General features: G+C 41.1%; 1 protein-coding gene across 2 annotated transcripts; it reads right to left on the reverse strand.

Moving 5' to 3' along the window:
* Positions 1 to 755: 755 nt before the first annotated feature.
* On the reverse strand, positions 756 to 8,828 carry SKIC8 (SKI8 subunit of superkiller complex). 2 transcript variants are annotated; one of them, XM_086471385.1, is made up of 11 exons: positions 8,771 to 8,828; positions 8,495 to 8,538; positions 8,375 to 8,402; positions 7,916 to 8,021; positions 6,851 to 7,023; positions 5,587 to 5,735; positions 5,156 to 5,249; positions 4,271 to 4,364; positions 3,504 to 3,596; positions 2,772 to 2,850; positions 756 to 1,046 (listed from the first exon to the last, which is right to left on the reverse strand). In XM_086471385.1, exons 2-11 carry the CDS (start codon positions 8,504 to 8,506, stop codon positions 957 to 959), a joined length of 918 nt encoding a protein of 305 aa, XP_086327511.1. In that variant the 5' UTR covers positions 8,507 to 8,538; positions 8,771 to 8,828; the 3' UTR covers positions 756 to 956. The 2 variants fall into 2 exon arrangements, with proteins under 2 accessions (XP_086327511.1, XP_086327512.1); XM_086471386.1 differs by lacking the exon at positions 3,504 to 3,596.
* Positions 8,829 to 14,969: the final 6,141 nt, after the last annotated feature.

Raw genomic sequence — 14,969 nt, forward strand, 5'->3', positions numbered from 1 at the left:
CCCCTAGCACCTGTCTCGTTGTTTTTGTGCATGCCCCACTCTGTGCATAATAGCACTCTTCCCTGTGTTCTTTTGTTGTGTTAAGTAGCATTCTTTCAGCTGCTTAGCTCTCTGTAAGTGTAACTTACAGTTAGGAGGTATCCCTCTACTGTGTATAGAGTGTACCCTAACTGCCTCTAACTTATATACAAGCACCTACTTCCAAATAAAACTTTGATCTTTCAGAAGCTCAAGCTCTATATTTCAGCCTTCCCTAGAAAGGGGTTGTCCTTCCTCCTAGGTGTTACTTACTCAAGCCTTAACTGTGATGAATAAACCAAAACTACATGCTGGGTATACTGCTGCTGCTTCATAACATAAGGTACCACAGCAGAATGATCACATTAAAGCTTTTTTCTTTTTATGTGTTTTCTAGTAGAGTTTGTATTAAGTCAGGGTTGGAAACAACTAGCATCCTTTAGTGAAATTAAGCTGTGATGAATGAGCTGCATGTCACCATACAATTGCTGGAACAGGTGTTCAACTTAAGTGACCCTGATGCACTCACAGGCACATCAAGATGAGTGCAGGCTCTCATTTCCCGTGTGTACAACACATAGCCTCAGTCAACTTTCCTTTTGCTAAAATAAGCTGCTGGTCAATGCTTTCCAGCGCCAGTCTATTTATGCATAAAGGCAGGAGAGATTAACTGAGCAGTTCCTTCACCCATGACTACATATTTCCAAAAATACATTTTTCCAAGGATTAGACAGAAGTTACTTGCATATGTAGCTTTTATTTTAAAAAAGTAAGTCTTTCTCTCATGCTAAACAAAATCAAAATTACATATAAACATACCTGATTTTGCAGATCAGCATTACTAAAATGCTTTTACCATACTAAAAAATTACACAGAAGGACAGTAATGTTCCTAAAAACTGTCCCAAGAGTTAACCAAAGGGTCTTAGACAAGACATTTAAACTGGACAGTCATAAATATGAATTTCTTGGTCATCTCCAACAGATACAATTTTGGACCCACTTCCATTGTATTTCACTCCCCAAACCTGCAAACAGGACATACACAAGGTTAGCACTAAGAAAAAAAGTCTTCATAGCAGCCATATTTGACTACAACAAGCAGAAGAGGGAGGATTATTTAAGATCACATTAGAGCTGGTGCAATTATGGCTCCTGCTTTTAACAGTAGATGAGGTTGATGAACTAGAAAAGGACACTGCCATCTAGTAGCCTGACAAGTTCTTGCATTCCATTCCTAACTGATGATGGATTGCCCAGTCTGAAGATACTTGAAAAAGCCTGGAAAGTACTTGCCCCACTTTGTATAAACCAAACCTAACATTTTCCCTTTTACCCATTCTGTCTTCCTTTCTGAAAAGGGTACTTTACAGTGCTTTCAAGAAAGCAAGAGAAGTATTTTTCATGCAGATTGACACATCATGACAGACTGAAGAACAATCAAGTTTATCCTTGGGTTAATTAAGAGAGCCATTCACTTAGTGAAAGAAAAATTCGGGTCAGTCCTCTGACTTAACTTAGGACAGTTAGACAGACTCTTTAAGTGACACCCATCTCCATCATCAGGATGACACCAGGAAGAGTAAAGGTTAGCCAGCATATTGACATGGGATTGCAGAAGGGGTATATTGACAACAGCATGTTTTGGGGAATCTCATACACCATTTTGCATTAATACCTAAAAACCTGCCTTCCCAAGAGCTGATATATGTCTGCCTTCCACAAACTTACAAGATTATAGACAACAGCTAAAACAACACTGCAAATACAATTCTGCTTGGGACTTCAATACTAAAACCCCTATAGCTGTAGATAACTGAAGAGAAGGTTACCAGCAAAAAAGTACTATGGAAGAAACAGCCCAAATAAAATCTGAAAGAATCTCCTTTGTTAAGTCTTCCTCTATGATCCATTAAAAAACAGAATCATAGAATAGTCTGGGTTGGAAGGGACCTTTACAGGTCACCTAGTCCAACCCCCTGCAGTGAGCAGGGACATCTTCGACTAGATCAGGTTGCTCAGAGCCCCGTCCAACCTGGCCTTGAATGTTTCCAGGGATGAGGCTTCTACCACCTCTCTGGGCAACCTGTTCAGTGTTTCACCACCCTCACAGGAAAGAATTTCTTCCTTATATTGAGCCTAAATCTGCCCTCCTTTAGTTTAAAACCATTATTCCTTATCCTATCGCAGCAGGCCCTGCTAAAAAGATTGCCCCCACCTTTCTTACAGTCCCTCTTTAACTACTGGAAGGCCACTATAAGGTCTCCCTGGAGCCTTCTCCAGGCTGAACAACCCCAACTCTCCCAGCCTGTCCTCACAGGGGAGGTGCTCCAGCCCCCTGAGCATCTTCATAGCCTTTTTCAATAATTCATGGCATCTTTCTAGATAATTCCTTCCTTTTAAATAAGTATTTTCCCCCTTTACACATGCACATGCTGTCTAGGTGCTAGAAGTAAGTTAAGACCACAGACAAAAAATACAGTGCGGTAAGAATCCTTTTGGCCACTCAGAATTGTCCTTATTTGGACCTGAAAAATGTAATTACTTGGAAGAGATCAACCTACATGCTTGGAGTATTAGTTCAATGTTAAGTGCCAAATAATCATGAACAAGATTTCATTACAGCAAGCTAAAGTCCAACCCTGAAGCTACAGCACCAAGTTGAAGCACAAACATGCATAACTACACAGCTACAGCTCTCCTGTGACCCAGACAGTTCTCCTGTGACCTAGATATAGCAATAGTAGACATACTTGATCTTGGTGGTCAAAGAAAGTATGAACACAGGTTCTCGTTCCAGCTTCCCAAACTTTTACACTTTTATCAGATGAACTGAAAGAAAAATAGTATTGGTCAATGTTTAAATTAATAGATTAACTACAGTTTAGTGCAAAGCTTAGAAGATCTTATGTGGTAGACAAATCCTCTTTCACCCATCACACACAGGGATGAAGTAGCAAAGGAGTGCATCTTCCACCTTCCAAAGGTTCCAGTTAGCTTTGAAATACACTTACTGTTTCAATATCTGGAACATGAAAATGAAGACTCTCATTTTAGCCAGAAAATTCTTCAAAGCAAGTTTTTTGGATAAAGAAACTCCTGTTGAATATACTTGGTCCCCCAACTGCCTGAGCTGTTTTAAGAGTTAACACTAAAGTTCAACTGGATTCATGTACTACTACATTAGGTTGTACTTCTTAATTCAGGAACAATTTTTCAGCCATTTAGAATCATATTGCCCTTCTCTTAGGTTTAGATGTTCTTGTACGGAACTACACTGCAGTGGGATGACTTACACTATAAAATACTATTCACTACAACTGGTATCACATCACAGATTGGCTCTTGAGTCTTTATTTGTAATGTATGTTACTCCTTTATAGATTTCAATGCAATTTGTACACATTTACTTTTTATGGTCCATCTCACTTTATAAATACAATTTTTTTTTCAGTAGGCATAAACAAATTAAAAATCCTCAATACCTGGAAACAAAATGGGTATCATCAGGACAAAATGCTACATTTAATACCCAGGATCCATGACCACTTAATGTGCCAGCCAAGTTTGCATGTTGCCTGTGGAAAGAACAAATTTTAATGTTTGGTTTGTGAATTCCAAGGAGAAAGCAATAGGGAATATACTCTAGCTAGTGCAGTCAGGAATGGCAAAATGCGAGGTCATGGAAGGTGACTTCTGGACATTTGTTCATCCAAGCTGAACTGGTGGTACAACGGATTCTGGTTTTCCATTTCAAATAGTTAACACAAAAAGAAATCATTAAGAAGTGTCCACATTGGTGGACAGAACAGTTGCACCATGAAGAAGGCAAAGTAATGCAGGTTTAAGGGAGTGAAGATCACTGAAGCACTACCTTTTCCTCCCTCGGGTCTTCCAAGTTTTTGCAAAGTGCACAGAAATAGGTCATTAATTTCTTGGGTACAGGACAGATGTTTAAGATGGGTAAACACAAACACACAGGACAGATACACAAAACAATTAGCCTCTTGCCTGCAGGGCAAATATGAGGAAAGGAATTTGTTTTCAAGTTAAAGCTGTCATCCACCTATGCACTTTTTAAAAACTATCTAAGGGTGTAGTATCTTACTATTTAAGATTATTTATTACATAAAGAAGTCACGAAAAGCTGAAGGGAATTCTAGAGAGCAGAGGGTTTGGTACATTTTTTACAATATCAGCCTCTCTGAATAGTTATTCTCCTGTTAGCACATCTTGCAAAATAACAACTTACACATCGTAGATTTTGATATAGCCGTCATCTGAAGCAGTTACAAGTAACTGAGAATCTGGAGAAAATGTCAGTGAGCGAATAGGCATTGCATGACCTGAAATTCAAAGTTATATATGGCTTAGAATGTGGCTGTTCCTCTTACTAATGACCATGCTTCAGAAGCTACACCAGAACAGCATTCCCGTTAATAGAAAGCAACCTCTGAAGAGTCTGCCTCTACAGGCTTCTTCACACAACATAAAATGGAAACTGACAGTACTTCTGAGCTTTGAATGTTAAGGCATGTCCACTGCAATGTAAAAGCACCTTCTATTTTCAGCTGTAGATCTTTATTAGAAATTATGTCATATTTTCTATATAATTTTATATTGTTTCAGAGGTTGGGATTTTTAATTAACTATACAACTGGACAGAAACTGCATGAACATTAAAAGCCCATTTATCTGTTAGAAAAATGCATGTGTTCTACAACATAAAATGTCGGTTATTTTTTAAAACAGGAATAAATTGCTGTAAAACTGATACCATCGCAAAAAGAAAAATAATACACATGGCAGCACACATTTGGCTTAGCTTCATGCCCTTGCACTGCACTGCAATACAAGAAGGAACTGCAATTTAAGAATTTAGTTAACCATTACTGACTGTATCTTTTGAGATAGGCATAAATGCCTTGTATGATGCAAGCCTGAGTTTACGGTTTGCCTCTAATATTTTAAGTGGTTTAAATTACAGCACACTAAATAACTAATACTGTCTAACAGACAGAAACATCAACTCATTTATGCCATGGCTGCTGTATCTTATTCCAACGTGTGTTATAACTTTTAACTTTGTTGAGGAATGAAGCCAGAACTTGGGTATTGCAAACACACAAACCATTACCTTCTAGCGTATGCAGAAGCTTTCCAGTTGCAATATCAAAAATATTGATAATGCCATCTATCGCTCCACTGGCTAAGTATTTTCCATCTGGACTCTGTAATGAAACACCAAACATATGTATTTAAGGTATATACCTCCCTGACATGCTCTTGGCAACTTTTCACAAATACAATCTATGCAAGATACCCAGGCTCCTAAAATCCTGAAGACTTCAGCTGGCTTATCCACAGTATGTGTTTAAGCAAGACCAAATTCCATTTTCCATATACACAGGGGGGAAATGTCACAGTTTATATTTGGAGCTATGAAAGCATGGCTCTCATTTAGTATTAGGCAGAGAAAAACTGATAGATGGAAACCAAAATATCTGATTTACAACATATTACAGCAATAGCAATTTTACATAAGAAATTATCAATTGCACTTCTTACATATGCAATGCTAAGGATGAACTTTCCTCTGGTGTCCAGAGAATATTCTTTCTTTCCTGTTTCAACACCAAAAATATTTACTTTTCCCACATGACTTCCTGTTGCAAGGTACTGGGAATCAGGTGAAAAAGCCACAGACCAAGCATCAACTGTATTAAAAAGAAAAAAATCAGTTAGCTGATTACTATTTCTAGTTCTTATTCAACACTGTCAGTTCTGTATGCATCTGTTTAGACATTTAACCCCCTAACTATTCTTAATACTCTAAACTCTACTATATACCCTTAAGAAGAGTATACAAGCTCATGAAAGGTAACTTCTTCCTATGTCATTAATGGAGCATAGCTTCAGCCATTTATTTCCATTTAGTGAAAGATTACATTTTCTAGTAAGACCTTGAGCTTATTAGACCCTCCTGTAACAATAAACGTAGAATTTAAGACTGCATGAGTTAAGTCTAAATTCTTACTTTTCTCCTGGTACCAAAAGATACTAAACCAGTAAAAGAAAGCAACACTAGTATCTAGCAAAGCATAGAAGATGCAGGAAAATGCAGGTGTACGAATGTAACATAGATCAGCGTTCCTTGCAATAGAATTTAAAACACCGTACTTTTTTAGAGCAGTAGAATGTATTAATCTGACACAACGTAATTCATAGGTTTTTTTCTATAAGCTTGATATTAATCATTAGAACACTGCAAGACTGTTCTTAAATTAGGGATTGCCAGTGGACCAATTAAATATTTAGAATAAGATCTTGGGTCCTGAATTCTGACTTGGAGGATGTAACATTGACCCAGACTTCACCTTTACTGTGTTTTGACTTGCTCACTCAGGATTGGATGCATGGCGAAAATAAGCATCATGTACACAACTCAAATTCAGTGCAGAGCAGTGCTTACGAAGAAAGGTCACACTTTCTCTGTAAATCAGTTTGAACAAGCATTTGAATTATTATTTTAAAATACACTTTCACCAATACACCTGTAAGAGCAATCTGGTTTCCACTGTGCTTTATGCATCTAGCAAAAAGCACGTCTAAATGTATCTGAAAAAGGGTACGTAGTGAAAAAATAAATGTGAAATTGTCTGATACTACTTTATGCTGAGTTCATAAAATCCCTAAGTTTTTTGCAAACGAAGAAAGATTTAAAAAAACCCGCCCTAATCATCTCATATACCTTAATTATACACTGTACAGTATTTACTGTCTAGAATAAGTACACTTCTTGTGCTGAGACAGCTTAACACTGATATCTTACCAGGACCAGCATCTATTGACTTGATTTGTTTGCCAGTTTCTAAGTCCCAAAGGCGAATATGGGCATCTAGGGAGCTGGATGCTGCAATGGAGCCTGTGTGGCTGATATCCACAGAGACCACGCCCAGCTGGTGACCCTCCAAAGTCCACTGTAGATCCAATTTCTCATCATTCCTTTTGTTTGAGGGAAAGGAAAGCCTCGTTATGAATAGCTGGGGGTACTTAAGCAATCAGCCTCAGACTAAACAAACAAACAAGACAACCCACATTTCTCCATTTTGTTTGACAAAAGGGGAATCCAACTTCACCCATGAAATGTGAAGAAAGCTACACACAAATTGCTCTCTGTACTTAAGGGAGAGAACCGACAAAGCATTTACCATATTTCTGCAAAGCATGTACTTAAGCATCTTAAGTTTGTAAGTAGTCCCACTGAAACGTCCATTACACACCAATACAGGGGCATTTACAGAGCAGACTGTTAATCTGTCAGCACAGTGTGAAACGCAGCAACCAATGTTTTTATAATCACCACCACCAGCTACTCATGTCATTAAAGTGAAGCACAGACTCAATACTGCTTTGGCTAAGAGAACAATTTATTTGCAAAAGCACACTTCAGCATCACTTGTATGAGGATATGAGGATTATTTTTCTTTAATAAAAAAGACGTCACTTCCTCTTTTACTCTATTACCATTATGCCTTTCACAGTACACGTGCTCCCAATGCATCATCTCATAAAAAGTCACATTTCTAATTCTTTGGTTTAGAAATATATCGAGTTGTACTATTTGCTGGCAGATGACACGTAAAATTTGACATGCATTTTCAAAAGGGTTTGCATTCTTCAAAAATTAAAGCCCATCAGGATGCCACCACTCCAAGAGAAAGCACGCACCAATGAAGATAAGCTTGCTCAAAAGAACAGTTCTGTGTGCCAGGCTACCCCTTTTCTGATGTAACTTCTAATGTCTCTGCAGATTATGGAAATTCAAGACTGCCATTATCTCCATAGTGACTACTTCCAAGGCTTAAAACCAGTTAATACAGAGCACTTCACTTACCACTTCCAGACCTTCACCAGATCATCCAAAGAACCAGAGATGACTGTTTCAGAACCATCTTTTTTATTTTTCCCCCAGGCAACTGACCAAATGGCATCATCGTGAGCTAAAAGAGAACATAAGCATAGAAATTAAAAACTAAGTGGTTTCTTTTGATGGAAGACAACTACCAGTTTCGGTAGCGTTAAGATTGCTGACTGCAACGATGGCAATAGACCCCTTGCTCTTCAGGTCTATCAGCTCTCCAAGAGCCTTGTCACTGTTTTCATTGTTTCAAAACACATGGTGTATTCTATTCACCAAGGTCGCTGTTGAAAAAACAGCATAGCTATTTTTGAGTTATTCTGATTTATACTTAATATAAAGATAATCCAGGTCATCTCCCAAGTACACCTGCCATTATCAATTTTACATCATCCAAGACGGCCAATATTATTTGATACGTTAGCGTTTTCTCACCTTGCTCTTGCTTGAAGAGAATACCGTACTAGAAAGAAAAAATAATTAACATTACACATGAGCAGTCTAAAACACCACCAAGCTAGCGGTTCGTTTAATCAACGCCGTGTTTTCACTTACCTGCGTGGTCATGTCTCTATGGCAGCGATCTCAGCAGAAATGCCCTGCAAGGAGAAAGCCCATTAGGCGCAGCAGCCAGGCTCTGCCCCAGAACCACCGCCCGGGAAGGAGGGGGCCCGGCGGAGCCCGCCGCAAGGCCCGAGGGAAACCCCGCCTTTTTGGCGCCCTCCGCTCGCACGGCGAGAAGCGCCCGCCGCGCGAGGGCCCAGCACCCCCACCGCGGCCTCCCCTCGGCCCGCGGCCGCCTTCGCCCTCCCTCGCGGTGCGGTACGGTACCGTGCCGAGCCGTGCCGGACACCGAGCGCTCTGCCCACCGCCAACCTCGCCACCGCCACGGCCGCCGCCGCACCGTGATGACGTCTTGTACCACCGAGAGCGCGGCAAGAACGCCTCTCCCCGAAGCCCTTCCCTCCGCCACAGCAGCGAGCGGGCTCCGGCCTCGCGCTCTCTACTGCCGCCGTGCGGCCGCGGAGGCTCCCTTCGCCCTCGCGGCGCGAGGCACGCGCGCAGCCCGCCGGCGGGAACAGCGCGCGCCGCCGGCAGAGCCCTCCGTGCCTCGGGAGCGCCGCGGGGACGGGGGCGGCGGCGGGGCTGCCCCCAGCCTCCACGGGCCGCCCCGGCGGGCCCCTCTGGCAGCGGCAGGTCCTCGGGCCGCGCGTGTGGCACCCAGGCGGCCCGACGCTCCCCTTCCCACGGCCTGGCAGCCCGAGGGCCGGAGCGCTCGCAGCCCAGCTCCCTGTCGCCTTCGTCAGGGGATGCCGGTGAGACCCGTGGGACTGATGTTGTGGGCTCCGCGTTCAGCCGTACCCCTTCCCAGCCCTTCATCTCCTGACGCTTACTCGGACCACGAATCCCTTGGGCGAGGGCCCAGTCACTGTAGTTGTAGCTGTCCCGAAGCAGTCCGCACCCTCTGTGTGTGGTACAAGTGATGGTAACACCCTTCGGTGTTACGGTGGCAGCAACGATGTAAACTGTGGAAACCGTGAAGGCCTGAGGAGTGCATTCAGGTCTGTCATCTCAGCAGTGTTGGAAGTTCATGACTGAAAATTGCAGCTGGCTGCCTTCTGTCAAAGATGTGGAGGAGGAATGCTAACCAGTCAGGGGAGACTGGGCGCAGAATTTACTTACACTGGGCCGTTGGCTCACTTTATGAACAGCTGGCTCCCAGGATCCTGGAGTGGCAGTAAAAGTTGAGCAGTACTGCCCATTTCTCCAACCACAGAAGTCTTCTTTAATTCCATTGGAGTGAGAGGAAGTTTCCCTACTAATCATCTCTTTCAGAAAAAAAAAAAAAAAAAAAAAAAAAAAGGTATGACTTTTTTGGAAGCTGAGTTATTTCAAGTTGCTGCCTCTACTTGAGTTAGAAGTAGAAAAAATGTCAGAATTAAAGTTCAGGAGAATAAATCAGATTCCCTGAGGCTTAAAATTAAAGACAAAGGATCTGTGGCCTTTCACAGCTTTTAATCAGTCTTTATGTGTACACAAAGCTCTTTGAGATCAACAGAGCTTGTCTGAGTAAGCAAAGTAACAACCAAAACAGGAATTCTGAATGTGTCTTAACACAGTTCTGCAGTCAAGAATGAAAATCTGGGTAAAACTCTTACATATAATTACAGAATTCTTAGTTCTCTGATTATTTAGATTGAGCTTTGGGAGGATTTTGAGGCATACTGCTTTAATATATTGAATTTCAGAAATGCTCTTTTTCTTGTTAGTAATGATGCAACTGTAAGCATTTCCCAAAAGTCAGAGAAATTATTCTATTTCTATTTCTTACCAGGATTCTTCTAAGAATTCTTCCATTTAAATTTGTACTTAAAATGCAATACTTTCACCTTATATTCAAATGATCAGGATTTGGTTTTGCAATTCTGTATATGGCACTGCAGTATTGTAATATAGTCTTTGACAGACAAAAGCATTTCTAATCCCTCCAGAGTTTTCACAGCATGCAGAGTTCTTTTACACACTAGTATTTACTTGTTTGCTTTGTACACGGAGCACCTTAGACCTTCATAGGAAAAGATTGTTGTTGTTCTCCCGCGAGTGCAGATTGTGGGTTATTTCCTACATCACTTATGACACAAATCTGTATTTGTTAGAGTGAAAGCTGATTAGATGCTGCTTTGGTGCATCAAGAGGATAATCTGAAGCAAAGTGTGCCACATGTTTGATTTATAGATAAACTGCCCCCTTGGAATGGTAACTGAGAGCATATTTCTATATGTTTGTCCTTGTTCTGGAGCACTAGCACGCTTTGTATCAGTGTGGGTATTTCAGCCCTAGTTAGAATAATATATGTGAGTGCACCTGTGTTTAAATGGCGGGTTTTAAAACAATGTTACAAGGGAGAAACCTGGTGTATTTAAAAACACTGTGAACACCCTGGTGTTGTACTAACACACAGAAGGGAATTAGGTCAGGACTTTGAGGAGCCATATAAACAGCAAAAAAGGCCATTCCCAGCCCAAAGCTCAGTTGCAGAGGACAACTTGATAGCAAAACACTTAGTTTCAAAATAGGCCGAGTGCCGTTGTGGCCAGCTATCACAATCCCAATTCAGATCAGCATTCACAGTTCAACACCTGCCCAGCCTTACACAGAGGATGAATGCCCAGTAAGCCTTGATTTATTAAGGTCTTGAGGACACATGGACCTCCATAAAACAGTAAGGCTACGTAATTAACTGGGAGCTTCAGCTCTGCAGGTACATGAACACTACAGCATTCAAATGTGGTCAGACGTGTCAACTCCTGTCCCCCTCCACACCGAGTAATTCATTTACTAGTGGGTTTGAGGAAAATGGTAATGGTATTTGAAGTTATGTGTGGTGTGTGCCCAAGTGGGTAATACATGAATATGTATTCTTGTGGTTATCAAGATGGAACTACCTTGTCAGTTGAGGAGAGGGGCTGTGTAACATAACTGTACCTGCAGAGGGCTGGATTCATTTATAGGTCCCTTTCAGGGCTGATCCATCAATTTTGGGTTTGATTTTTCCATCTTAGGGTTCAGTTTGGGATCAGTCACAGAAACCCACAGGTGCTGCAGAAACAAAGGGTGACACCTCGCAGAGCTTGGAGTCTGCATGCAGATTTATACCATCTGCCCATTGTGGGGCAGCAGCATCAAGATAATCTCAACTCTTTCCAGTAGCAACGGGTTGGCTGTCACAATGAAACATTAATCGTTCTGCATCCTTCTGTGTCTGGGGACTCTGAACAGTTGTGGCAGGAGCAAAGAATCCCTTGCTTATGTTGCCTGATGTGCCTCTAGGAAACCATTAAGGGACTGTGTTCCTGGGAGTGAATTGGAATAGCATTTGCACTGTATGCTCATTCATTTCAGATATCTGTCCCCTCCATCAAGTTCCAGGAAGACAGTTACACAGTACATATAGCTTTTTCTTGAAAGACAGCGTATAAGCATCTGTAATGCACCCGTCAGCATGGTAGTGCACTAGCATCAGGACAGTTGAGGCAAAAGCAAGAGCCACAGAAAATCAGATCCTAATACAGTCTACAGTTCCACTTTTGAAATTAGTCCAGTTGCTTGCATGCAGATTTGATAAACTTTCAGCTTTTGTTTGTTTTCCTCTGCTTACTTATTTCTTTGTTATACCTTTCTCAGCTTTCTTCCCTTTTCTTGCAACTTCATAAGCCTTTTGCTGATAGATTTGTCTTTGACAGTCCCAAGAAGCTAAACTGGGATGTGAAGTCAAGTATAAACTTTCCTGAAGTTCACAGAGATTCAGATCAAGGCTTTGCTTTAAGACAATCTCTTGTCTTATTTTTCACCTCATCTATTGTAAAGGCATTGCATGTTTCAGGTGATGACACCACACCCAGCCATCAGACTTTATAGGACATAGAGTTGGAACTACACTCACAGCTTAAATCCAAGTCCTGGCCAAAACAGGGAAATGATATAATGGAAAAGCTCTTCTTCAAGAATCTGAAACCAAATCCAAATATTAATGACATTCTTGCCTTGTGAGTTAAGGAAAGATCATTATCCCATTTCACAGATGGGTGAAACCTGAAGCAAGGTGACAAATTTAGTCAGTGGTACATCGAGGAATGGAACCCTTTTCTCAACCTCTTGGTATGTGCTCTAACTCAGTGTGTACCCACACACTGACATTGCTTTACGCTTACACTTAAATCGCTTCTCCAGCAAGAAAGCAAGCCTTGCAATGTATTCAGTCAAGAAGCAGTGAAAAGTTCTCAGGACAGAATAAACTGGGAAAGAAAAACGAAACTACCAGAGACTGAGCCTAACAGGAATGAAAATAATACTTAGTGCTTGCAGGAACAATTCTTTCTCTGCCTGGTGCTGTGCAGTTCCACCCCAAGGTGTGGGGTGTCCTTGTGGGGTACTGGTTGGAGGAAAGCTTGGCCTGGAGAGCACTTTCCTTCAGAATGGATGAGGTTCCTCCAGAATAGGTGAGGTGGGCAGTGAGATTGGAGTGAATAAACAGCTGCTTCTAGGAAGAAAAGAAGAAAATAGTTAATTAAATAAATCCTGAAAGCTAGACTCCCTCCTCCATGGAAGGAACCTCATCTCCACTGTCACCTGGAGAGAAGCCAGAATGGTTAGATGTAATTACAGGCCTTTTAATCTCCTGCTTATGGCATTTATAGGTCAAAGGGAACCTTTCAGAGCACAATTATTTTGAAAGGAATAATAAAATAAACAAAAAAAACCCCAAAAGCATTGTTCTTCACAAGAGATTTTCTAACAATTGGTCTGTGCTTGACGATAACTGAACCCAGATGTTATTCTCACCCTATCTTCTCTTTCTTATTTTGGAAAGACTTCAGTTCTTCCTTCATTTATTTGCTGTATTTAATCAGAATTATTATATTTTATTCTTTATTTTGTTCTGTCTTGCAGATTCTCTTTTTTTTATGGGGCGAGAGGTGGGTCAGAGAGAATTTCCAAGACCTTAACATGAGCCTGAAATGTTGAATGACTATATAAAATGCAAGTACGATAAAAGAAACATCTGGTGCTCATTTGTCAGGATTGAAATAAGGCCCTTTAAAACATCATGCATATGGTTGGACTTGCTTTTAGAAAGCAAAGTTTCAACCCATACATCAAACCTGGCAGTAAAACTTTTCTCTCCAGTACAATGAATCTAACGTGTTTTACCAAAATTATTGTATGTATGTCCCTTGCTATTGTGGCTTCAGTTATACATGGCAGCTAGTGAGGACTGATCTATGACCTTATGTACCAAAATGGAAGTACTTGAGCACTAGGAAAACATTTTTGGCTGTTAGTTAATAATTGGCTTTTTAGTTGTGAGTAACTAAATAATGATCACATAATCTACGCCACTCTTTGAAGCCTGACTGTGTACGTTTTGCTTTGGTGTCCATACCTGATGCTACAGAAGAAAATGCTGCATCATGTGCGTATTGGTAGGCTTTTCTATGCCAAACATCACCCAAGTGATGTTCAGTTCTCAAGCGCAAATGCATGTCTACAGTCACTACCTGTATAAAGCAGGATACTGTTCTCACAGAGCAAGAGTATGAAAGTATCAGGGATCCCATGCACTTTTTTTACCCAGAATGCTAGTTCTTCTACTTGCATCTGTGTCAGGTGACTGAGTGGTGGCAAAGAAGACAAGAGAAAGCATCTTTTTTTCCTGATCCATGCAGACAAATGTTGGAATAGGTTGCTGAACTGGGAAACAGGGAGGAGGGAAGGAGTTTCTTCCACCTGCTGTGGGACATTCTCTGCCTGACCAGGCTGCTCACAATTCATTAACAGTGGAATGAAGGCATCACGGTTCCAGTCTCTGGATATGCTGTTTGCTCCACTCTAAAATGTTATTAATTTTATGCTTCTTAGGGATTCTCTTTATATGCCAATCCACTTAGCTGCTAAAATTAGCTTTTAGCCAACTTTTTGCTGGAGTGGGGAGCCAGAAACTGACCTGGCAGTGTGGCGCCTTTGTAACTTCAAGGGTCTTTTTGATATGAAAACCTTTTACGGGATCAAATGTAGAGGGTGCAACTCTGGCTTTTGAAAATAATTAGTAAGAAAACTCAGGAAGAAAACTCTTCATTCATTGGCAGTAGATGCAAACATTTGTAATAATTAGCTCAGATACACTCAGAAACCTGTAGCTGTATTTAGGAAGTGTTTGTTCCTGTGTATTTTTGTGTCACCATCTAGAATATATTTACACAAATAGGCACTTAGATCTTCAATGCCTAGTATCCATTCGCATGGGTTGCTGGCAGGCAGACTATATGGATACACTTGGCTCAACCAGCCAATTAGTTTGCCACTTATCTTCATGTCACTGCCCCACTTTGTTATTGCAGCCTTCAATGCCACTTCTGTCTTCATCAACACTGTCTCATTCATGCTCTTTGCTTTGATGACTTTGCTGGGTAACCTCTTTCGTGTTCTTGTTCTCTCTCTCCTTGTGAGAGAGGCTTATTCTTCTTCAGTT

This window comes from Leptosomus discolor, chromosome 11 (assembly GCF_034619465.1).
Source record: "Leptosomus discolor isolate bLepDis1 chromosome 11, bLepDis1.hap2, whole genome shotgun sequence".
Taxonomy (NCBI): domain Eukaryota; kingdom Metazoa; phylum Chordata; class Aves; order Leptosomiformes; family Leptosomidae; genus Leptosomus; species Leptosomus discolor.